The 25,231-nt window shown below is 44.4% G+C and overlaps 4 protein-coding genes across 9 annotated transcripts; 3 read left to right on the top strand and 1 right to left on the bottom strand.

The window, feature by feature from the left end:
* The first annotated feature begins 84 nt into the window (after positions 1 to 84).
* On the top strand, positions 85 to 3,888 carry ints14 (integrator complex subunit 14). Its single transcript, XM_029152513.3, has 12 exons — positions 85 to 186; positions 585 to 869; positions 992 to 1,099; positions 1,235 to 1,390; positions 1,568 to 1,686; positions 1,776 to 1,918; positions 2,003 to 2,095; positions 2,488 to 2,632; positions 2,728 to 2,861; positions 3,150 to 3,268; positions 3,351 to 3,416; positions 3,505 to 3,888. The coding sequence occupies exons 2-12, from the start codon at positions 648 to 650 to the stop codon at positions 3,736 to 3,738; spliced, it is 1,539 nt and encodes a 512-aa protein (XP_029008346.1). The 5' UTR covers positions 85 to 186; positions 585 to 647; the 3' UTR covers positions 3,739 to 3,888.
* A 56-nt stretch (positions 3,889 to 3,944) lies between these two features.
* hacd3 (3-hydroxyacyl-CoA dehydratase 3) lies at positions 3,945 to 7,339 on the bottom strand. Its single transcript, XM_029152521.3, has 11 exons — positions 7,110 to 7,339; positions 6,484 to 6,526; positions 6,330 to 6,403; positions 6,064 to 6,228; positions 5,882 to 5,927; positions 5,642 to 5,752; positions 5,418 to 5,545; positions 5,189 to 5,301; positions 4,945 to 5,051; positions 4,726 to 4,857; positions 3,945 to 4,623 (listed from the first exon to the last, which is right to left on the bottom strand). Exons 1-11 carry the CDS (start codon positions 7,185 to 7,187, stop codon positions 4,547 to 4,549), a joined length of 1,074 nt encoding a protein of 357 aa, XP_029008354.1. The 5' UTR covers positions 7,188 to 7,339; the 3' UTR covers positions 3,945 to 4,546.
* A 45-nt stretch (positions 7,340 to 7,384) lies between these two features.
* ppcdc (phosphopantothenoylcysteine decarboxylase) lies at positions 7,385 to 15,306 on the top strand. 6 transcript variants are annotated; one of them, XM_029152522.3, is made up of 6 exons: positions 7,387 to 7,640; positions 8,691 to 8,786; positions 9,094 to 9,222; positions 9,333 to 9,501; positions 10,387 to 10,596; positions 12,131 to 12,947. In XM_029152522.3, the coding sequence occupies exons 1-6, from the start codon at positions 7,479 to 7,481 to the stop codon at positions 12,217 to 12,219; spliced, it is 855 nt and encodes a 284-aa protein (XP_029008355.1). In that variant the 5' UTR covers positions 7,387 to 7,478; the 3' UTR covers positions 12,220 to 12,947. The 6 variants fall into 6 exon arrangements, with proteins under 6 accessions (XP_055365385.1, XP_029008355.1, XP_029008356.1 ...); XM_029152523.3 differs by having other exon boundaries at positions 7,390 to 7,619; XM_055509410.1 differs by lacking the exons at positions 10,387 to 10,596; positions 12,131 to 12,947 and adding an exon at positions 14,935 to 15,306 and having other exon boundaries at positions 7,385 to 7,640.
* Positions 15,307 to 15,692: 386 nt separating this feature from the next.
* On the top strand, positions 15,693 to 24,588 carry c6h15orf39 (chromosome 6 C15orf39 homolog). The gene is made up of 3 exons (XM_029152487.3): positions 15,693 to 15,832; positions 18,417 to 21,552; positions 22,936 to 24,588. Exons 2-3 carry the CDS (start codon positions 18,459 to 18,461, stop codon positions 23,979 to 23,981), a joined length of 4,140 nt encoding a protein of 1,379 aa, XP_029008320.1. The 5' UTR covers positions 15,693 to 15,832; positions 18,417 to 18,458; the 3' UTR covers positions 23,982 to 24,588.
* Positions 24,589 to 25,231: the final 643 nt, after the last annotated feature.

Below are 25,231 nucleotides of genomic sequence, written 5' to 3'. Positions count from 1 at the left end.
GATTAAAGTAAATATGTAATATTCTATATGGCAAAAGAAACGTTACTTTTTGTATTAAATGCTGGGTTTTAATCTTTTCTTGCGCACAGTTCACATAGGAACCATTTATTTAACAGGTTGTTGTTACCCGGACGGAAAGGCTGGTGCACAGTAGAACACAAACACTGGGGAATGAAAGACCGATTGGTTCGTGTATATTTATTGCGGTTTAATAATTTATTCAGTCTGTAGTTTAACTAGTGGAGAGTTGACCTCTGATATCCGTTTAATAGTTATATTAGTTGTGTTGTTTCTTTGTGTTAATGATACAGAATGTTAACCCAGATAAATGTAGCCGAGCAGCTAGCCAACATTAGCTAACAGTTCTCCACAGCGACACTTTAATTTATGAAAATTTCTTTATGTTGTGACATAATTAATTGAGCATGTAAATTAGTCCCAATTTATTACAGCAATTCAAGCATGTACTAGCATGATGCAGTGCCCCTTTCACAGCTTATCTGTGAGCAACAGTGGACAGTGGTTAACAACAGTGGTTATTAATCGTTATGATTTGTGCAGTTATTTTTCCTCCTTTCTTTCAGTGGGAGCACATTGGAGGGTAGATTAGGTTCATTCGAGCGTTGGGAATCCATAGAAACACAGACATGCCTACTTTGGTCTTAATGGACGTGTCCCTGTCTATGACACGGCCAGTGTCCCTGGATGGCAGCGAAGAGTTTCAGAGGAAGAACCTGGCTGTGCACGGACTCAATATGCTGTTTGAACACATGGCCTCAAACTACCGCTTGGAGTTCACAGCACTGATGGCGTTTTCTTCTCTCTGGGAGCTGCTGGTGTCTTTCACCAGAGATTACAATGCATTACAGGTGAGATGAGCTTCGTGACAAGAGTTAAATCTTGTGCGTGTCCTTCTCAACTGAGTCTGATCTTGGTATGACTTTGAAGAAGAATTTCGGATCATCTGATTACTCTGTTTTTTTCTGTGCAGGAGGCTCTAAGCAACCTGGAGGATTATGACAAGACTTGTATTGAATCTGCTCTTCAAGGTGTTAGTAACGTAGTTCAACAGGAGTGGGGCAGTGCCTGTCCGTGTCAGGTATCCACAATTCATCACACCTCTGAATATGTCAATCAATCAGTACTTTTCTCTGATCAAATGTGAGTTCCACTGCCTGAGCATGTATATTGTTTCATAGGTTATGTTTATGTGCATCCATCTTATGTCCTATAGGTGGTGCTGGTTACTGACGGCTCCCTTGGTATTGGAAAGGGTTCCCTTCGTCACTCCCTCCAAACAATGAAACATCGTGGGGATGATAAGAAGTTTCCACTTCCTTTCCCTTTTCCTACAAAACTGTACATCATGTGTGTGGCCAATGCAGACGAGGTAATATGTTACAAATTGTGGGCCAACACTTTCTGTTATTGTTAGGGGTCAGGGATCATATTCATTTGATTGTGTAACGTCATGGTCGAATCCATCCATGTTATAGTCTTCAGCAGCTTACTTCTTCATTTGGGTTTGGGAATTCTAAATTTAACCCTCTATCTTATTGACCTGCAGTTACAGATGACTGATGCCATGGATAACCTGGAGGAGCTACTTCACCTCAGTGGGGGCGATGGACAGATTTTCACCATAGAGGGACCACTGTGCATGAAGGGTGTGCAGGCCATGTTTGGGTATGACTGTAACTGCGCAAACAAATCATACATTTTCATGTTTTATGTGTTTTCCAAACACCTTTTCTATTTTTTGTATATGTCTACAGGAGGCTGATTGATTATGCATACTCTCCTTTCCATGCTGTGTTGCACTGTGGAAATCTATCCTCAGATGTTCAGGTGTTCCCTCGACCTGAGCCTGTTGTGGTGGACGATGAGGTGGAGCCTATGCCCCGAGCAGTCAGTACAGGTACCCAGTCAGCTTTACATTTTGTAGTTTAGAGTTTAATGTAAACCTTTTTTGGAGCACATCTTTGTCTTATGTATGTTTCAGATTTGGAAATTGTGGGCTTTATTGAAATTGCTGATATTTCCAGTCCACCTGTGATATCCAGACACTTGGTACTGCCTATTGCAGTAAACAAAGGTGAGTCTTTGTTTGAAAAGATATTCAGAATCTGTGAAACAATTGCTTTTACTTCAGTAATGACAAATCCCAAGCCTATCTCAGCTTACAGGCAGGTGGTAGTTTGGGTTCACCCTGGAAAGAAAGGGCCACATATATACAGATACTTTCACGTTCACATCTAGTGAGAATTTAGACTCCCCAGTTAGCCTAATTGCACGTTTTAGACAATGGGAGGAAACCCACACAGACATGGAGAAAAACATGAAAACTCCACACATAAAGGCATTGGGCGACCCTGAAATCGGACCCAGAACCTAAAAACATTGCACACATCATTTTTAGAAGAAGCTTCTTGTGTCACATCAGATTTCTTGATGTTATCCTAATATTTTATTTGTACACGATTTCAGAAGTGGATGAAGTTGGAACAGGAGCCACAGATGAGCTTGAGGAGGAACCTTCTGCCAGTCAGATGGCTGGCAAAAATCCAAATTTTTGCGTTCTCCTACATGGCAGTCTGAAGGTTGAGGGCATGGTGGCACTGGTCCAGCTTGGGTGAGATTTTAACAAAGCCGTTTGTACTCATAATATTCAGTTTGATGTGTGTTATGTATTTAGGTCATTAAACTAATTGGCCTAAACCTTTCCAGACCAGAGTGGTACGGCATGTTGTACTCCCAAGCAGACAGCAAGAAGAAATCAAACCTAATGATGTCTCTGTTTGATCCTGGCTCAGGGCCTCTGCCTTGGCTGGGCAATATTTCACATTTGGGGCCAATTTCAGGTGACTAACATTCTGTTTCTTCAAACATTCTGTTTCTGTAGCATACTGTTAATAATCTCTACTCTATTGTACTTCAGGAAGGCATCATTCTAAGAACCTGACATTTTTGTACGATTTTGAAACATTTTTACATAACATAGAACACAATAACCTATGTCCACATAAAGAAGAAGTGCATTGGCCTCCCAGCATGTGGACATAATCAAGCAGTTAATAATTTACTTCACCTTTTTTGCAGATGGTTAATCAGTGGACTTTGTTTTGATGTGTCATCATTTCACATTTCAGAAGCTGCTGAGAATCCCTACGGAGAGGATGACAGTAAAAGTCCTTTTCCTGTGCAGCCACAGGTTAAAAGAAGCTATGCTCAGAATGTCACTGTTTGGATAAAGGCCAGCGGATTACAGGTACTTAAACACTGCCACTACCTTTTCACATAAAGTACATTTATGGTTATTTTTTATTCTGCAATGTTTTCTCATTTTACAGACTGATGTGCAGAAGATTCTTAGGAATGCCAGAAAATTACCAGATAAAACTCAGACTTTTTATAAGGTATGTTTCACTGAACACTGCTTGACTGCATAATATGACATTTTTATTTTATATATTTCTATTTCTTTCTTTCTTCATAATTCCCCAGGAGCTGAACCGCCTGCGGAAAGCTGCCTTAGCTTTTGGTTTCTCTGAACTCCTGAAGGTCGTGGCTGACCTCCTGGAGAGAGAGTGCACTATGTTGCCAGACTCTGCCCATCCAGATGCAGCCTTTCAGCTCTCCCACGCCGCACAGCAGCTTAAACTAGCTAGCACTGGCGAATCCCAGCATGCAGATTTTGATCACAACATTGTTCCCATGCATACTGACTTTTCAAGCTGAGGTGTCTGAAAAATGAACTCAAATCTAGCTGTGAGTGGACCAATGGGAAAAACACCAGAGTGGCTGTTTCAGGAACATTGAAATTAATCACACTCTATGGCACTACTGGAACATGGCAGATGATATACATTATAAAGTGTCTGAAATGCCGATGTGCACAGTTCCAGTGATACTTTGGAGGAGCATTTTTTTTAACAAATACACAATTAAAATTTCAAATTTATTAAATGTCCAATCATGTGTCAGATTTACAAAAACATGTCATAGTTGCAGCATTCAGGTGACTAATAAAACAGCAAAGGATACAAAAAAACGGGTATAATGGACCGAAAATTGTGCATTTTAGCAGTCCCCACTTTTATTTCCCTGAGGTTGTAGGACTGCTCAAGAATCTAACATGAAGAAAACCAGGATTTCTTGAATGTTGCCGTTTTTGTTTACGGGTCACGTAATACAGCAGCGTGTCCCGGTTGGTTCTTAATGCAGTACATTCAAACTAAACTATAGCATTAAAAATATTTTAAAAGGAAAAATACCAGTTTCTTGCAGACTATCTATAGCTTTACTATAACTCCTGATTACCTACAACATGCAAACTGACATGAGAGAAAATTACCAGATTATAAATGCAGTCACAAAATACTGCATGATTCCTAAAGTGTTGATGTTAAAATGTTACCCATGAAAGGAAAGGAAATAACATTTTTATCCCCATAATTGGTTTGATTGGACTATTATTTATAATTTTAAAATAATTAGAAACAAGCAGGCAGCAAGGGTGTTTGAGGATTATTGTTGACAAGAACTCTCAATTAGCTTTTCTCTTCTTCGTTTGGAAACGCCTCTTCCTTTGCTTGTAAAGATGTCGAAAGTTGATAAATAGTCCTGAAAGTGGAGCGATGAGTAACAAGAGTAATATCAAAACAAAAATACTGACAGCTTAGTATTTGTAGTAATTTACATAACTATCGTTATCTCAATACTTACCCAGAAACATGAGAATGAGATAAATGTGCAGGATGTAAGAGAAGCTGGCAGAGGAGCCGATGGATTTTGGCAGAGGAATACTGAAGAGTTTGGTCTCATCAAAGATGGGAATGGATTGTATCACAGCAACAGCTGCACGAGATTGACAGATCAGATTAACCTACTTGATACTAAAATAAATTTTACCCAAAAAAATTTATTCAGCTTCAAGAAGCTTACCTTCAGCCAAAACACCTAATGGGTACAATGGTATCCACACTGTGTACCGCAGCCATGTGAGCGTTTTCCACTCTGTATTGAAACAGCCCAGCATGTAAAACGGATACCTGAAGTTAGAGCATTGCATTAGTTTTAACAATAAATAGGTCATTTTGCTAAACAACACAAACTGCATCAATATTTTAGTTAATCAATTAATACGAGAGAAAAAAAAATAAACAATGACACAGTAGATAAACAATACCTAAAAATTTCAATGGTGCTCCACAGGTAGAAAACAAAGAACACAACTGGCCGGTTATGCATTTCCTCCAAACTACCAAAAATGATGAAGAGGATGAAATTCCTCCCAACCACCTATTAAAACAGACAGACAATAAATTCCTCCTCAGTTTCACTTCATGTTTATAGTTTTTTTTTTCATTTGTGGCCCCTGGAATTAAGTTTTGGAAAAGAAGCTTCCCACACAGTACCTGTATGAGAGGTGGAATAATGCCTGTTCGCACTGCACCAAAAGCAGCATTCAGGACCTCTACAGTTGCCAAAATCTGGCAGAAGAACATCACATCCGATATAGTGTGGAAGGTGTCATACAGAGAATCTAAAGAAGATAATCGGGAGTATTTTTGTTTCTTTTTAATGAATGATCAGTTTCATAATCATAAGCTTTGGGTCTTTGGGAGGCTTTTTTTCTTACCTTGGCCAAAAATAAAGAGCCGCACAGTCATGTTGATGAAAATCCATGAAAAACCAAGAAACTGTACCAGGTTATAAACAAACAGATAACCTGTTTTCAGGCTGACGAAACCTGGATTATTTAAAAGCATAAATATATTAGGATAAAGACATAATAAATTTTAAAGTCAAAGTCCTTTACAAGCAAAATATGGCAAACAAAATTTTATGACTCAAAAAGTATATGTAGAAATGTGCTCACCTTCCTCTTTATGCCGTGAAGCCCTGACTCTATTCTTTTTCTCCTCCTATTATAGAAATTAAAATAAATTAAACAATGCATAGTTGTGCAATATTGATATATCCTGTATGAGGAGTAAAATCCACATTACGATACACGATTTTCCATTTTACAATTTGAAGAGAACAGACGTTTACTGTCACCTTTTGCCGTATCTCCATCTCAGCATCTGATTCATCGAGCCATCGATCAAAGTCAGGTGCAAGGAAAACAGGTTTACGCTCCTGGACAATCAGCCTTTCCCACCAGCCACGCTGCTCCTTCCGCACTGTAACGTTCACCTGCCGCTGTGTCGACTTGTAGCTCACCTGGGCACATGTTAATTAAAAAAAAAAAGAGAGTCAGAAACACTAAAAAGGCAACCAGTAAAAAGCAACAGAAAACCATAAACACTGTTGTGGATTAATACCTCTGGCTTCACAGGTAGGAGGAAGGCCAAGCTGAACTCGTAGTCATTTTGCCCTTTTGCACCCCGGCCTTGAGCTGCACAGAGCAGAATTATCCGTCAAATAGTTTGCAGAGGTTTAACAATATTGCTATAATGAAATAATGAGATGTGTCACCTCTAAACTGAAGTGTGTTTTCGTGTACACAAACAGCTATGTTCTGCAGAAAACAAAAGGGCATGATGAACACACAATCTCCAATAGAATAAGAGTCCAAATGTTCAAGCATATTACTTCCTCTATACAATACTCCTCAAACAAAAACAATGCAAAGACAAAAAATTAATCCTGACAATCTATAGAATGAATAAAAATAACTCCTACTGCATAATATAATGCCTAGTGTATAGTTTGACAGGTGCAAGATGCTGAGGACGGTTCTTTCTATATTCTCATGTTTTCTTTCTTCTGCTCAACTAACGTTACACTTGCCCCCGGGTTATTCTAAAAACACCAACCCACGCACTCATCTGGTTTGTTGGGTTTAGACTAAACGGGGCTCAGCAGAGGGTTTTGTAAAGACCAACCCTCACCTGAAGGCATCTCTCCATTCATCACCACATAGGCAAATTGCACAGCTAACACCGGATGCATAATTAAATAACGCTATTTGTTTATTCTGACGGTCATAAGCCGAAGCTCCGTTTAGAGGCGCTCTGCTAAACCCGTTTCCTGCTCAACGTGAGCGCACACAGCTGCAGCTAGCTCGTGACGGGGCCCTGTCCGCACTCTGGTTACCTCACCTGAGCGTCCGTCAGCTCCACGCGCAGGTAAATGTCCTCGTGGCGTTGAGCCCAGTAAACGAGGGGTGTAAGCGCCATGGTTGCGTTTTTAAAGCGCAGTATCAAAGAAACACGCGGCTGCTAGCGAAGTGAATGAACGCTCCTCTCCTCATAGCAGCTGGCCGACCTCAAAGTCTTCAGCTAATACCCAGAATATTCGGCGACCGCGCGCGCTCGCCAACTGTCAGCGTAATGACGTGCTCGCGCGAGAGAGGAAGCCGTTGGCTTTGCGTCCCTCTGATTGGCTGCCCTTGCATATTTACGGAAGTGGTTGTTGTCACAGAAGCGCGGCACGGAAAATTGACCTGCTCCACGAAGTGTTTGGTTAATATGCAGACACAGGGTCGCGCTTCTTTTGACAATAAGCAACAGAAACCATGCGGTGAATTTCGAGTTCTTGTTGGCGTAACTGGAAGCGTTGCAGCCTTGAAGCTACCTCTTTTGGTCGAGCAACTTCGTCTCCTCCCCGGGGTGAGCTGCTTCGTATTTAGAGTTGCGTCACCTCTATCTTTTTTTAGAACGTGTTTAAATTACCAAGCCTTCTGTTTACTTCTCTATTAATGATATACGTACATGTTCTGGCTCGTGCCCCTGTAGTTTCTCTATGGTGTCACTCACCTTAACCACAAGATGGAGTAGATGTCGCGTGTCTACCTCCTATTCTACAGCCACAACAAGAAGCTCTGTTTAAAAATATGTTTACTATATAGAATATATTGACTTAAACGGTCCCTCTCAGTATTTATGTATATAATTACCTGAGACTGCTTTAGGATCTTCCTCAGTTTTGAGAAGACTTAATGAATTGCATTTCACATGTGTGATAAAAGAAAATCAAATACCACAGTAGAAATAAGCGGTTAGTATGATTTAGTTATAATTATTTCATGGGACAGTACTGCTATTTGTACTATTAGATACAGATTGTGTTCGTACAGAGTGGAATAAGCAAATCTTTATTCTTGCTGAAATCCCTGTGGGTCTTCGTGTGAAAATAAAAGGAGAAGTGAAAACATAAAGTAAGAGAGGGATGTGACACGGTGCCTGTTTCTTTGTGGAAAATCTATTTGTATCACATAAAACACATACAGGGTTCTATGTATTACTGCACTACTATACAGGGTGACACAGCTGTGTTGTGTTTGCTTGGCAATGCAAATACATTCTACTATAAAAACAAATTCCGACTAGAATTTGTGATCGCTGATACCTGACTGTGTACACAAACGTTTCTGCTCTAACTAATGTTCAACAATAAGTATATGTGTTCCATCTGTGTGGGAGTGACTATTTCCAAGGTGTATTAAAATTAACATGATGCAATCAGGTGGTTATATGTTAAGCCTAATCTTAATGTGCCTCAGTATATTTTAACAAAGCTACATGTCAAATGCCAGCCATACACACACAACCATCATCACTGTGGAGTCTTAGATTGCTAAGATAATCATTTTTTTTTATTGTTTTCCATCACTTCTACACTTTAGACAAATAAAAATTGCTATGAACATAACTGAATATCCTTCTTATTTTACGGTTTAGGTGGACGTAAGAGTAGTCACTACTGAGCATGCCAAGCACTTCTACAATCCTGAGGAGGTTTCAGTAGAACTCTACGATGACAAGGATGAGTGGGAGGTAACGATGTCCTTTCAGGAAGCCGTTCTTATTGACTGTATTTTAATATCCCATTAAATTAATTAGTAGTGCAATATATCAATAAAAACTCAAAACAAAATCTATATTATCTATATCTATATATTTATTTTATTCAGCATTTTTTTGCTCTTTACAATTGAAATATAAAAGTGTGTGCCACTGGTGGTCATTAGTATTTCGAAACATCAACACAAAGTAGAGGGCTAGAAAAGATTGAGAAAGAAATGTGTCATGTGTTCTGGAAAGTGACTCATTAGCTGTGTACTCAAAGACATGTCTGTTCTAGATGTGGAAGCAGAGATCTGATCCGGTGCTACATATTGAGCTACGGCGTTGGGCAGACCTATTTGTTATTGCCCCTCTAGATGCCAATACACTTGGGAAGATGGCTAATGGCATTTGTGACAACCTGCTGGTAAGAACAGCAAAACAATAAAAATAAATAAATCTGATTCTCAATGCATTTGTATGGATAATTACTCAGTGGATTCAAGCTGATCTGTAATCATTATTTGTTATCGGTAGACGTGTGTAGTTCGAGCCTGGGACATCACTCGACCTCTCCTCTTCTGCCCTGCGATGAATACAGCTATGTGGCATCATCCCATTACAGCTCAGCAGATATCCAGGCTGAAAGAGTTTGGATATACAGAAATTCCCTGCATTGCTAAGAAGCTAGTATGTGGTGATGAAGGTGAGTTTTAATGAAAGAAAAAAAATTGAAAAATCAATATTTACTTTTACCTTTCAAAGTCTCATCAAAGTCTGACAATGCATATGAAATATTAAGAGTGACCTTGAGACACAATTCATTTCCTTTAACTGTCACTGAATCACATTTAATTTAACAGTTAATCACAATAACAGTGATTAGTTTGCTGATAAGATGAACACTATTTATTTAATTAATCTCGCTCTTCCTCGAAATATGCAAATGTTGCAGCAGACTGAGCACAATAACACAAGCTGGAACTTCTGAATTGCTGGATTCCATTTTGTAAGTCCCACACAACAGGCCATTTTGTAAGGCACCAATTAGAAGGAGACCTTGAAGAAGAAAGAATAGATAAGCAGAAAAGTTAATGCGCAGTAAAGGGAAAGTGATGAGGTGGGAGGATATCTGTACTTATCATACTTGCTGCCTTTTCTGGAGTAATAAATACCACAAAACTGAGGTAAGGATGGTATCACATTTTACAGAGTAGGCAGAGTTCAACAGCACATTTCGACGAACTACAATATTTGGGTACTTCGTAGAACTAAAGTATGCTGAAACCCCGCAGTGACCTGTTAACCTTGAGATAAGGTGTGGTGCCTAAAAGTTGTCAGTCTTGAAATAAGTTCAAAAGTTACGTTAGGCTTATCGACAGAGAAGTCAATCACTGAGAGGCCTCAAGATACAAAGTTGTTTATGCCTTTCCTAAATCTTCACCCCTCCCTCCAGAACACACGGGTGTGATAAATAATTGCCTCACAATGTTACCCCAGATGTTAACGTCCTGACATGTTTATGTACATATTTTATCTTCACAAACCTGCACCCATAAAACATTGTCACTGGTTCTCTTCATCTCTCCAGTTAATCACTGCTGGCTTCAAACCAATCCCTTAAAACACGTCGATACATTCTTTTCACGCAGCTGGGCGTCCTCCTCCTGCCGTCATCCATCATTTTGCTCATCCTTTGCCCTTGACCCCGGCTGCAGTCCCACACAACAGGCTTGGAATTCACGACCTCCGACTGCAGGCATTTGTGCTTTATCTCATCTGTCAGAATTTAGTAATAAAGGTAAAACAGAAAAGAACATTTGAATATATTCTCCAACAAAGGTTAGCTTACAGTGAGTGAGCCAGTAGGGTCTTCGAATACTAAGAAGGACCTATACACTTCCTTCTGAAATTAAGGTGGCAGACTGAGTAATAATGAGCATAAACGTATGACTATTAAAGACTTAAGATCCTCATCTACATAGGGCAATGAAACAAGAGGAAACTGATCAGTTACTCTTCATTCTGTAGTGACAGGGGCCACTTCTCCTGAGATGCCACTAGTCTCAGAACAAAGCCAACAGCTGAGCCCAAGGCTGCATGAATCAAAGCAACGAGCCAATGGCAGCGGTGTGAGAGGTCATTTTAGCCTGCTCACTGTACTTTGTACCACAGATGTTCAAAGTGTCACCAGCCCATTATTTGCTTGTCATGTGCAGCAGATATATTTAACAGTTGATACACACGCGTGATAAGTAATGCACTCACTCGGTGATACCCACGTCTAAAGTTAAATTTAGTCAGCAGGAGATGACACCTTTTCTTCATACATATATTCCAGAGCGTAAATAAAAGTTGTTGAGAGGAAGGCAAGATGTCCTTCCTCTTAACAACTTTTATTTTAATCACCATAACTAAATATTGGTTACCTGACTTTATCCTATGATTGAATAAACTCTGTAGCACTTTTATCTGCTCAGTCCTCTCGTGCTTTTCAATTAGAACGTGCCAAAGTACTTTTCATTGTGCTCTTCTCTATGCATTCCAGGGGATGTATGATTAGCCTGTACAGTCATCCTACTTGTTTACATTGCCTTCTAACAAATTTAAAAGCTGCTGGTCTTAGGTGTGAATTATAATTTGCACGTCATTCTCCTCAAACAATGAGAGCATGTGACAGATCAGACTATCATGAGACTGAAACCACAAATATTGTTTCAGTCTGTCAATCAGGTAACAGATGTTATGCAAACAAGGTGCAGCAGAAGACAAATTGCTGTCAAGAATTTTGCTGTAGGGAAAATAAGGAGCTGGTACTAGGACACTGCAATGAGACAAACAGGCTGTGCATCGTATGCCCTGTTTGATGTCGCAGTTTAGTTACAGCTCACTTTGTCTAAGTCTACTGTTGAAAGAATGGCGTTCAGTGATATCCAACCTACTTTTTATCATTATCATTCCGTATAAAACGTCTGTATCTAAAGATTCTGAACATTCTGTACATTAATAGCTGCTTTTATTTATTGCTCAGACCACTGATAATGGAAATAAGTTCACTAAAGCAAATGGTGTAGCACAGTGGTAAACGTGCCTCTTTTCCAGCATGTGCATTGCAGACATCCATATCTACATTTAGAGTAAAATATACAAAGTTGTACATAATACAGTTACGCAATTCCACTCAATTTATTTTTGTATTATAGAAAACAACAGCACTTTTTCGGAAATGGGGCTTTAGCTACGGGAACTGTGTTGGTGCATAAGAGCTTGAACATGCGCTTTTATCGCTGCCACTTTATGTTTGTGTGCGTGACCCCTGCTTCTTTATTGTTTAGGTAAAGGTGGAATGGCAGAGGTTCCTACTATTGTGAGCGCTGTCAGCCAGTTTCTTCAGATGCCAAATGAGCCGACGCAGAAAACATGAATGACAAATTGTGTTGCGCAATGGGTGCAAACGACCAGCAGAAAGTAAACACGAATGACTAAATGATTTTGTGTCCGAGCCCTCAGACCTACACACCCACCAAACTGTTTCACCTGTTTACCTCCTCACTAAACCTACTGGGAATGTGTGGGTGTGTCCTTGATGGGCATCTCCCTGTCTGTTGTGTTAGTTTTGTTCCACCTGTCGGGGCAGGATGATCTACACCTTAAGCATTTGTTTAAGGACGGCTGATTTATGACCTTGAATAAATCCTGACATAGCATGAATCAAATTCATCCTCTGCAGCTTAATCAGTCAGAGCATGATGTCTACCAGTAGCTAGCTCCTATCACACTGATTAAAACTGAATTATCAGCTGATTTTCTCATGTAAATTCATTATTGATCTCAGGAGGAATGTGTGATGCTAGTTGCCTGTAAAAGCAGCATTTCATTGGTGACATGTAAAACAAATGTGTGTATCATGTCAAACAGAGCATAATTACTATGCTGCACACAGCGAAGGGTTGGCAAACAAATGGTGTATTACTGCCAGCTTCTTGAATAGAATGAGGCTGAATGGATAAACTGTTTCACAAACCTGTTTAAGGATGTGCTCCACTGCTGACCCTGTGATCACTATGGCTGAACCAACAATGTGCATGTTTGTATGGAAAGCAACACGTCTGATGTGGGTTTCTGCATTAAAAGCATATGAATATCAAGTCATCGGTTTCAGTAACAACTTTCTTCTGAACTAAGCCCCATAGACACAGAACCTACGGGGTTAATTGTTGGAGATAAACCAGTGGAAATTCCTTTCCCTCATGGCAGATTAACAGAGCGGCTTCTCTACCAGCAGCCTAGAACCAAACTGCGATGACGTATGAAGCCTCGCAGGAGCTGCTCCGGTGCCTATAGTCCCATTTACTGCTTTTAATGGTTTGGAAAGAGATCGTGCAATCGCCCTGGTAAACATGTTCAAAGGAGACGTACCTGTAGGAGTATCTTTTCATCCATTTCCTTTTTATTACTGAAACACCAAAGGTCATACGCGATGAAGCCCATGGTCCACGTTACGCTTGGCATGTTTGTGCTAATAGAACCCTCCGTCTTCTAACAAAGTGCAAAGTACCAGTCTGGATTGTGTTAGCGGAGACAGACGAGGGACTGTTGAGCTGAAGGAGACAGTGGTTTGTTTATGGCGTGCTGGTGAGCAGAAGCAGACTGTGGGAACCCAGAGGAGCCGGGCCTCGTAGGTGGTCATCCTGCCCCACACTTTATCTGCCCTGCACCATTATTGTGCTGGAGCAGTAGAGCAGTGCATTAAGACAGAAGAACAACGTGCCTTTGCACTAAGACATAATCAAATTTGCAAAATAACTCATATCTGTTTTTTTTCCTCTAATCAGCATATTTTGCTGATCTACAGACTAGTGGAAACTCTTCCTCATATTGTGCGTGTGGGGTTTTTTTTGTGTGCTTCTGTTTGCCAGAGCTGTCAAAATAGATTTGATATCTTTGCTTATCACTATTCTCACCTACGTCGGGGGAGGCGGGGGAAATTTGCCTTGCAAATACCCGGGGTCATTGTTACTGTTGAACTTTCGAGGTTGCAGCACATGGAGCCGTGTGAGTGGCTCCCTAAATGACAAGCATCCTTCCCCGAGCCATAACTTGTCCTTTTGCTATTGGCTGCTGGCTGATTCTGTTAATGAGCGCAGCAACATTACATCAGCCGTGCAGAGGAAGGGAGTGTCATGGAGGCTTTGATAGCTCTGTGGGGGAAGAGTGCAGCCTGCAGAGGCATCCAGTGGGAATAAACACCCTGTTCTCACAGCTACAAACACATCACACACACTGCAGATAGGACAAGGCAGCGTGAAACCCACTTTTCAAGACCTTTACAGGGACTTCAGTAGGAAAAAAAAGCATCTTTACACAACCCATTCGTATAAATAGGCATCACACCTGTATGACACTGCGTTCTCTGTGTCAATATTTGTACGTGTTGGTGAGCACATGCATCCTGTGTGTCTGATGCAACCTGGACGCTCTCCAGACTCATGCACATTCTGGCCTCGGGGAATCTTCATCAGTGTTTCATCAGAAACTCCATCCTGGGAGATCATCTGATGTGCCCCAGTGTCACCACAGCTCTCTCTATTGACTCCGACATGTTTATAGTGGTAAACACCTATGGGTTGACTTAAATAGTTTGTACTGAGGTCATACCCGAGGACATTTTCCTTTATACTGTTTGTGTGTTTTCATGCAAAATGCACAACAGCAAAAACAACATGTTTGTATGTGTGAATACATAGAAAACAATGTACAAAACAGGAGAGATGAGACCATTTGTTTACCTCTTAAAATACTTCTAACTATCTGCTGTGTACAGTACTGTATATATTCATTTCAATAGAACTCAATTTCACCCAGGAACTACCTTTTTTATTCTAGTACTGACATCAGTGGCTCTGCTAACAGTAAATATTGTTTAAATGACTAGGAAATAGGAGGAGGAAGATGTAAAATAAGAGTCAAATAACCTTTTCACCCTGTATAATCATTTACTGACTGGGCTGCAGGTAATCGCTATGCTGGTACAGCAGTCTTTTGAATACTGGTCTGCTTGTCTATGTTTATTTCCCTTTTCAAACATTTATAACGGCTCTCCTCTTATACATGGTTTCACCTTCTGTGTTTGATGTAGTGTTGCTGTACCCATATGGCACATTTGAGCCCCTTGGTGCCCCGTGTTGGCTAACCTTAAGCTACGGCGCCATGGTAACTGGAAATAGGGGAGATGTGACAGCATCCGCTGGGAACGGGTTCCTGCCTCCGCTTCACTCAAACCCCTTGACAAGCATCTTTTCACCTGCGAGGCCGTGGGGACTGACCGAGGCCTCTGACTTGTCTAGACTAAACTGTGGCAGCCTGGGGGGGGCACCAATTAGCTTTCAGATCACAGGTGAAAGGCTCATATGATGCAAGTTCAACGGGAAATTAACTGTGAAACATGATGAATGGCAGGAGCTGAAGTGCATCATGGCAGTGGGATTTATTTATTAAATGTACTTCATAATGAATGAATAAACTACTAACACACACACACACACACACACACGCACGCTCTTTTTTGGAGCCCCCTCCCCCGGAGTAACGGCAGGAACCAAAAGTCTGGGAACAACCGAGGAATGAGCAAGGAGGCAGTCGTTATCTGCGGAAGAATGAAAAATAAAACAGCCTAACTGGTTTCGTTCGAGGAGGCATCCGCAGCCAGCGGACGCTCGCGCATTGGGACGCAGCCAGTAAAAGTAAGTCAGGCAACAGCGGCAAAAAAACAAACCGTGCACACAAGAGGGCGTGACTCCGCCTATTGATCAAAGACCATCCTCCTCCTCCCTTTTGTCTTTTCTTCAGTTTGTTAACTTCTCCAAAAGCCGCGTGGACGCGGGGCGAGCGGCGCAGACTTGCGGCAGGCCTCCTCGTCTCATGGGACCGCGGCGCATCCGGCCCGACGAGCGGAGCAGATACTTGGCCCGGTTCCCCCTCAAGCTGCGTTTCATGGAGTCTTCGTGGAAACCATTTACCGTCGTCACAGCAACGAGGTAAGATCTCCCGGTCCTCGAGATGTCCAGAAGTGCTGACAGAGTGTGACAACGGCATCAGCCGCAGGCGGAAAAGGGGGAAGACGAGGCACGGGAACATGTGACAAACCCACGAGCTCCTGGAGCGCGTGGGAGCGTTCAATGCAGGCGAGTCGGAGCCGCGCACCTATTGTTGGTGCGCGGAACGGTGTCGTCTTTGCCCACGGTGCGGTTTCACCTCCACCGTGGTTTACGACGCTTTCGCCGACTGCATGGAAATCAGTCACGCGGAGTTTGGCAGTCGAGCTTTTTACGCGCGTGTTATTTTCCTATCATTTGCGTCCTGCTAATTTAATCGGGCCGTCGGCGGCGGGACAACGAGTTCCGAGTGTTTTCACGTTGCCCCTGATATGCAAATGCGCGCCCCACAGGATCCAGCAGCGTGTGGTGCAGAAACGTCCTCGCCGAGAGCCGAGTTCCGTTTCTGCGCCGGGACGCGGGGCTTTTCTGTTACGGAGACCCAACGGGCGGAAACGGCTCTTAACTCCTATCACGTCACGCGAACGCGAACTTGTTGAGAACGTGCGGATTTTCTTGGAAATGAAACAGGATTGGGGAATTCGGGACCGTTATTGCATCATCACATTCTCACATGCAACTTTAACTACACCTTTTATTTCACTCCACTCCACGCCTGACTATTAAAACCCAATTTCTATAATTCCTCTATTATCTCATTGGCCCCGTGGGTCACATACAGTTTAAAAGTTTCACCTGACAACCTAGCGCGTGCACGTGCCCCGGTATTAAGTGTTTTTTTTTTCCCTAATCTTTTTTTGCACATTCGCACTCTTCCTACTTGTTTTCATAATCAGCGTCAGTTTGCTTTCGGAAGTCGCTCTCTCCATCACCCTTGCCCCACAGATCAGACACGCACACAAACACACGCTGGCACTTCTATCTCTGAGAGGACTCGCTAAATATAATGCGTTCCCCATTTCCCCAAACCACCGCAACCAAATGCTTAAACCGCCATTAGAAGGGTTTCTCCTTTATGGGAAGTGTTTTGTTTTGTTCTCACTGTGTAGCGAGCATGAAAGCAGCACAAATAACAAAGTCCATAAACACCTTGTGGCAACTTTCACATCAGAGGATAAAAGGGTTGAGAAAACCAACCGATTCTCTCTGTCAGAGTATGTGCAGTTAATTTGACCTCAGCTGGTAGGAAAAATAAAACATGACCTCATCACATAATGCATTTAGAAGTCTGCCAACAAAAGCATGCACGGCCAAGATCAAACCATATAGGGCGTTTTTTCTATTCCTAACTTATGCTGTTGATGTTCTTTTCCTCTAGACTTTCTACTTTACTCCCTAAACTAACAGATCATAGTGCATGTTTCTTTGACAGGCAGCCAGATTTTAAACAGACCATCTGCTACGATGTGTTGAAACAGCTGTATGACTTCCAATGAACACACACCGGCGCATGAGCCGGCGGAGTTTAATACCTGTGACGTACCTGCAGGCAAGTGAACGCCGCAGCATCGTTAACCAGGCCCGGTCCAGACCCGTGGCAGCGCGCAGCCCCACGGTGCTGCCAGATGTTATCGTCTCATCCTGTTGACACCTTTCAGAGTTGTACAGGGCGAGGGCTTATCTGCATATAGCAACATGAAATAGGAAACTGCAGAGGCGTCTGAAAGCCACAGCCTTAAGTGTTTATATTGAGTACATGTTTTTCTGTGATTGCGTGGACGCTTTTTGATTCTGTTGGATACCAGAGTAGGTCTGTTGACCACAAGACATGCGAGGCTTCACAAAATGGAGGAGGTTCAGGGCAACAACAGTGTTTTGTTCTTCTTTTTTTTAATATTTCAGCTAGATGTTTTATAAAGTTGAATTTCTCAGCAAGGAATTAATTGACAGAAGAGCCAGTGGATAAACTGTGAAGGAAACTGATAGTCACCTCATGCCTACAGTTGCAGAAGGTAAGAAGAAGGAACTACGTTATGACCGAGGGTTTGTGGTTAGAAAATGCAGAACAGAAACGGTCCATTGCACCATTGAGACATAAATACAAGAGAAGAAGTGTCTGTCAGGTCAGGTGATACGTTCTGGTTTGGTCTGGCCTCTTCGCTGCCATTTCCCCGAGGTGACACATTCTGACAGTTGTTATATTACAGTCATTCTGTCCAGTTGCTGCTCTCGTGGAGGCAGACACGCACTGAAATTGAAGTCTGCTTCAGCTTTTTACATGACGTCGCCTCTGTAAGTGGTGATGCTGGAAACGCCGTGGGAGCTGTGGTGTTTATTGAAACCGGCCGTCGGTGTCGTTTCGTTCCGTACTACTTGGAAACGCCACACATCTCTGATTGTTATGTCTTGTCCGTGAGCTGATAATGATGTGCGTGTGTGTGTGGGACATACGTGTGATGCTCCACGAGCCAAAATGCCTGAAGCTAGATCATATCTAGTGATGACTTCTCTGCAAAGTGTGTGTTTATTCTCACATTTGGTCTTTGTGGTTAAATTTGAGGCCTTTTTAAGTAATTCATAGATTATTAACTCGCCAGTGACTCATTGCTGTTCTTCAATCTTTCAGGTCCGAGGCCACGTCAGCGCACCATCGTAGCAAAGTTACTACATGATGAGCAGCCAGTCGATGCAGACCCTCATCGACCCAGGGTGTCGCAACAAGATGCCGTTATTTGATGGCACCGCGGGATCCAAGCCGCAAACTGTGCCCGGGATCCTGGGCAAGCAGGCGCTGCAGTACCACGGGGCCTACTTTGCGTACGACCCCCGACTAAAGGACGGAGCTGCATTCACTCAGGCTTGGAGCAAGGCAAAGATGGCACAGATGCTGGACGGCAGGAGTCCTGTGAGTCACCTCGGCGGCATGGAGGGGCGAAACCACGTTGTTTACAGGCAGGACAGCAGTTCCTCAGAGGAAGGACACTCGCATTCCTCGTCTCTGTGTCACGCTCAGGGGAAACCGGGCTTCACGCTGTACGCTAAAAGTCCTGGGGTGAGCAGTCCTACGGCCGCTGCAAACCAGAAAACGGGCGGCGAGAGCGTGTCCCCGCTGTCGGAGAGCCCCGTCTACCTGGCCGTCCCCAAGCCGGTGTACAGACACAGCCCCTGCTGCAGCGAACTGGGCTGCGTGATGGGGCAGCGCTACACTATGGAGCACGGCTCTCCGCGGAGGCCGAGCGCCGTTTATGAGCACGACTGGATGCAAGCCGGCGCCCACTACGCCGAGAGGCCGCCCGCTCCGGTGAAGGCGCCGGGTTTACAGCCGGACCACGGCGCAGAGCCGGTCCAGAGGATGGTGGAGGCGTACAGTCCAAGCCGAGCGAGGGCGTTTCCGGTTCTGATCGACCCAAACTACAGCAGCTACCCCTGCACCCCGACCCGAGCGCTTTTCACGTCTTTGAGTGAGCAAAGCCAGTGTTTACAGACACCTCCCAGAGGCTACCCCAGCTTCTACCCTCCCCATGCTTCATACGAGCATATGACCTCAGACGTTTATCAGGAGTGTTCTCCCATGTCCAAATATGGGCAACTAACACAGCACCCAATACTTTACTACCCTCAGTCGAACGTGGAGCTAGAAAGCAGGGCCCAGTGTAAAGATATGAGCGCTAAGCAGCGAGAACACGTCCCTGTTATCCTTAAGCACACAATGTCCAACCCCCGGGAGCATTTTATTGTGCCTCAGGCACTTCATGGTGAAATTCCTTTGCCTACAGCTGAAGCGCTGCCAAATCGTCCCTTCCTGCGGGGTTTGGACTACCCGTGTTACGCCGTCCCCAGGTTTCATTTAAATGCCGGTCAGGTCAGACACCCCCTGAAAACGCAGCATGTGCCACCTGGCTATCACGCGAGCGGCGTCGGCGCCTCCCCATCCGGCCAGCATATGGATCCGTCGGCTGCCTCTGGAGCCAGTGTGCATAGGGACAAACCCAGTGCTGGCCTCCGCGTGGACAAAGCACACGGCTCCTCGCCGTTCCTGCATGAGGACCGGACCAGTCCTGCCAGACGTACAAGCCAACCTGGCATCTCGCCGCAGGGCATACAAGGAAACAGATTTCTCCCCCCACTCACCAGCCTGCATTTGGACCGGCCCATCCTTCCCCCAGCTGGCATGAACATAGACAGACTCATTGACTTAAACCCTTACGAAGCCCAGATTTCATGTCCAAAGCTGCAGAGAGGTCTTCCTGTGTCCCCAGCCGCGTGGCTTCCCCGCTCGCCCTGTTCGGACAGCTTCCCTTCGCTTGTCACGCATTTGGCAAGTGCCAGAAAAGCCATTTATTCCCCTCCTGCTTCGGCAGCAGATGAGCACAGCAGCACTGCGTCCAGGTCAGGCAGTGCTGCTATTAAAGAGTGCCTGAAGAGACGCAATTCTCAGTCCTCTCCACCGGTCAAAATAAAAGAAGATGCAGATTTGTTTGAAGTGGAACCAATTAGGAAACGACTCAAGGTGGAAATGGAGGGTGTCCGACCAGGCACTAAGAACAACTCCCCACCTATGCCAGTCATTGACAATGTCTTCAGTTTGGCACCTTACCAAGCGTACCTGCAGGCCTCGAGCATGTTACTTCAAGTCAGATCTCTTCAGAGGACAGTTCAACTGGCCGAGCACCGTGAAATCAAACCCAAGCCCGAAGTCAAAGAGAACAGGACGGGTAAAGACGAACGGCAGGCTGGCGCCACTCCGGTTCCCCCCAGGAGCCGATCGGACAGCTCGTCAGAGAAGCCGGTCGCAGAAATCATTGAACCCGACAACATCAAAGTGGAAAAAGTAGAGCCGCCGGACACCAAGGACTCGGTGGAGACTCCGGTTACGGAGAAGGACTGCAGCGAAATCACAATCAAACAGGAACCCGAGGAGACTGGCGCGTCTGACGATGGGTTGGTGATCAAGATGTGTGAACCTGAGGAACTGGAAAGGAAACCTATGTTAGACGAGGTTTCAGAGGAGTCCAACCCTGCTGATCTGACCCCGTCATCGCAGGGTGATGCAGACGCACTGCGAGACCAGGCGGCCGTCCTTCAGCCCAAATCAACAACCCCGCCCAAAACTCCAGTCAGTTTTAAAAACATTCCTCCCCAGTGTCTGAAACTTTCCACCTACAAGATCCTGCTTCCTGACTCCAAGAGTTCTAGCCCCATTTCGCCTCAAGCGCTGGTCCGCAAGCACTTCCTGGAGCTGCACCACTCCCTCTGCGCGCTAGTGTCCAAAACCGTGTCGGGCTCCTCGGAGCAGGAGCTCAGAGCCTGGTTTGCTCAGCTGAAGCTCCCAGCGCACGCGTCGTCCTCGGCCAAAGTCCAGAAGGTGTCGTGCTTGTTGGGGGCCGAGGCCAGAGAGGCGTGGCTCAACGAGGAGACCAAGGCGGCGCTGGACGCGGTGCTGGAGCGGCTGCGGGAGTACACGGCCCAGAAGCGCTGCCCGTTCCCGCACGTGATGCGGGCCGGCGCCGTGTTCCTGCCCATGCTGGTGGTGAAGGAGCTGCTGTTCGCCGCGGTGCCGGGCGGCCTGGTGGACCAGGTGCTGCAGGAGCACAAGGTGGAGCTGCGTCCCACCACCCTCTCCGAGGAGAAGATCCTGATCCAGCTGCACAAGCACGCCTGCTCCTCGCGCCTCCGGAGGCTGATGTCCCTCAAACACCTGCCCGACATCTACGGCGACGTGCTCAACCTCTTCTATTACTCCTGCGTCTGCAAACGTCTGGGTGAGTGTCAGCCGGTCGCTTCACCCGAAACGAAAGGAACCAGGCATTTTATCGCTGCCGTGGTGGATTGTAATGTTTTTACTTTCACCTGTTTCCAAATGAATGATGATTCTGTTTTATTTCTCTAATGCAAAGTGACGAACATTTTGTTAAAGGTACCACTGTAGGAGACAGGTGTCATGGGTCAGACAGTTATAAACACGCATCCAAATCATGTGATTGTGACAAATTGTGATTTACTTTTGGTTTCCTGCACCGAAAATGTTTGTTCCTTCAACAAAAAATGAAAGCGTTCAAATCTAATTTGACCACGTCACATGTACATGACAGCAAAGCCCTGTAGATTTGTGGAAATCCCCTATGAGTAGATGGTGTGATTTACTAATTTGTGCACATTTCTTACTAAGTACCATGTGTTAGTTGTATGCAACATTCTTAGAATATCATTTGCTTTCTTGGCCCTTTGGTAAAGAGTATAAAATATAATATTCAATATGAAATTCATTTATTTTTTTTCAGACTCTACCTCACCTGATGTCCAAAAGAGAGTCCAGGTATATGTTTTTGTGTGGTCCCTCAATCTCCCTACTCTTTGCTTGTTTTTTCCTAATTAGAAAAGCAGGGTCCTTTCGCTAACGCTCACTAACTAATCACAAGGAGCTGCATGATTACACGATGCCGGCTGTGGGCGGGTGGAAGGAGTCCTCGGCAGGGCCGTCGGAGGGGAAATGGCTTCTCATTCTGATTACGGCGTGGACGGCTCGATCTTTGTGGTTAAACTGCACTCTGGGTTGACGCAAGGTTCACATTCTCGCCGCTCAGTGGAAGAGGAAGCCGAGTCTCGACCACGCTGCTGATCTAGTTTATCAAGCAACTTTCCCTTTTCCCGTTGTGGCTAATATTTAATTTGACCTGTGCATGTGCTAACCAGATTGCGCTTGATCGTGTTTCAGTTCACCGCCGACATTGTTAAGGGTTCACGTGACTTTTGCAGCACCTGGTTTTGATATCTGAGCATTTCCCCTGCGCTTCCCCCGCCTCAGCGCTGTTTCAGCCCTTATTGATAGCATCCCTCGTAGCAGCTGACTTTTTCCCAGCCTTGGTGTTTACTCCCACTGCCTTCTATTCTGTCGCTGCTGAAAGGGAGTTTCATGGTAGAGGACCATGCTGTTCAATCACAACTATCTCCTGATAGTGATAAAAAAAGGTTCTCATTGTCTCTGTGTGCTGAATAAGCACAATGGTAGCATTTAGATTTGTTTTATCTCGTTTGAAACGTCATTCTCTTTCTCTGGTCACTAATAAACCCTAAAAACTTTAATACTTATGTTTCCATTATGACAAAAATATTAATTTCTTCTGTTGTTTTATTATGTGTTGCAGGATTAGATACAGATGAACCTGCTATCGGCGAGCACAGCTGCAGGCACAACAGCAGCTGTAGTCCTGCGGATGTCACGTCCTCACCGGAGTCGCCCTCAAAGGACCTGGAACCCGCATCACATTTAAACAGGAATAGAACCGACGACCGGGCAAGGAGCAGCTTCAGGTACACGCTCCTTGACACCAGTTTGTCAGATGAGGAAGACTGTGCGAGCGCAGGTGTGCTGGACACACTCAGGAACGGGGACTGGGGCGACCCTCAGTCCGAGGACACGGGTCACACGGCTGCAGGGGACTCTTCGCTCATTCCACAAAGCGCAACTTGTGAGAATTCGTGGATGTGTCCTTTGAGCTTGGAGGGGTTTTCCTCCAGTGACACAGAGGCCGAGGAGTCGTCCAGTCTCCAGACCCTCGGCCAGTCTCCAGGACCAGCCAAACCTGCAGCTGGATCAGAGAGCTGCTCGGGGGTGATTCTGAAGCTGAGGAGGATGTTCAGCGAAGGTCTTAAACGGAAACGGGCCTGTTACGAAGCAGTAGCCAACACGGAGGCGTTTCCCGACGCGTCCCTTCCACAGACTGAAGGGGAGGTCGAGGTAACCTACGACGGAGACCTTCACCGGGCTTCACCCAAAGCCTCCCGCAAGTGGCAAAGGACAGGGAACGTCTCTCATGCCTTAAGGCCCCTCTGCAGCTCCTCCAAACGAAAGCACAGCTCCCTCCTGAAGATCAAATACTGCCCCTACTTGTCTGCCTGCCACAGCGCCGAGCACAGGAGGCGGTGGGTGCTGCGCTCGGCCGTGCAGAGGGCTCGAAGGGCCATGAGGTTCTATTACCCGGACCTGGTGGGGAAGAGGATCCACCATCTGTACGAGGAAGACGACAAGTCAGAGGTGTGGTACAAGGGAGAGGTGCTGCGCGTCCACGAGGCCCACAGCAACCCCCTCAAGACTGTGTTTGAGGTGAGGTACGACTCCGAGCCCGAGTGGAAGTACTACCTGGAGCTGCTCATCGACTACAAAAAAGGCTGGCTGAAAATCGAAGATTAGCCTCTTCATCGCTGCTCAGACGGCCGACAGCGTTGCTTCCTCTGCTGACTGCTGCTTTGCAACAGCAGTCAGTTAGTTACTTGCAAATAAAAGATAAGCTCTGGTTACTGGTGTGGCCTCCTCAAGTCAAACTAGATTTTTTTTTTTATTGTTATAGGTCAGCTGAACATTTGTTTTGTCACTCGAGAACCACAGACTGCAGTTTCCTTTAGTGATGTACTGGTTTATTGTTCCTGAAATCATGTCATTTTGGAAATAAAAGACACACAAATCTACAAAATGCCCTTTTAAATTCATCATATCAAACTATTTATTGATTGTAATTAAAATACTTGTCAATTTTAACAACACTGAAGTCAGTGAATGACTATGCTAGTTAGAACTTAGAATTCTATAAATGAGATAAAAGCCACTCTTGTCAGAGGCTTCATCGCGGCTGTGTAGCTCCAGGCATTGATGTTCTGTACTGAGCGCCTGGTACAGGCAGATGTTGCATGTCATAGTATTTCTAGTACTGTGAAGATGACTATCAGAAGATTTCTCAACTTTTGTATATATTTTTAAACTTCTGGAGACCGATTCCTTAAATAAACAAACGGTTAAATGATTCAGCGTTTTTGTGGCTTTGAGCTAATGAAGCTTAAAAAGACACAATAAGAACGGTGAGTTGAGTGACCTTGGCTGCGTATCAGAGCTTGATTATCTGCTGGGATTTTCACACACACAAGTGTCCTTACAGAGAATGGTCTAAAAAAAAAAGGGAGGGAAGTGTTTCTAAGCAGCAGCTCTTCACTTTTCTTTTGGCCACTTACAGCTCAGTTTAGATCTCAAAAGTAAAATCATTTCACTGGTTTCCCAGACACGGCCAGATGTTTACTCTACTCACATGAACTTCACATTCACCTGTGGGCTGTAATGGAACGGGAAATTCAAATCATGGACGAGAACCACCCACAATGTTTCCAGCACCTTCTAATAAATAATCAATTGAGGCAGTTTTATGTGTGATATGAATCCAAACTGGTACTTGGTACATTGTAGCCGGTGTGTATTTTAAACACCTGAATAATATTTATTCAATACCTGAATAAACAAGGATCAGATCATAAAACCGATCAGGTGCTGAACTGGTTAGCAGCTGTGTTTTTGTCTCCATCTAGTGGCAGAATGTTTTTTTTCAACTGTTAGTCACAGGACACACTGAAAACTCTCTTAAGGTTTAAAAGTTAAAAACAATCACGTGACTAAAA

This window comes from Betta splendens, chromosome 6, assembly GCF_900634795.4.
Source record: "Betta splendens chromosome 6, fBetSpl5.4, whole genome shotgun sequence".
In the NCBI taxonomy this organism is placed as follows: domain Eukaryota; kingdom Metazoa; phylum Chordata; class Actinopteri; order Anabantiformes; family Osphronemidae; genus Betta; species Betta splendens.
The sequence above is the reverse complement of the archived record's forward strand: the minus strand, read 5'-3'. Positions and strand labels throughout refer to the sequence as shown.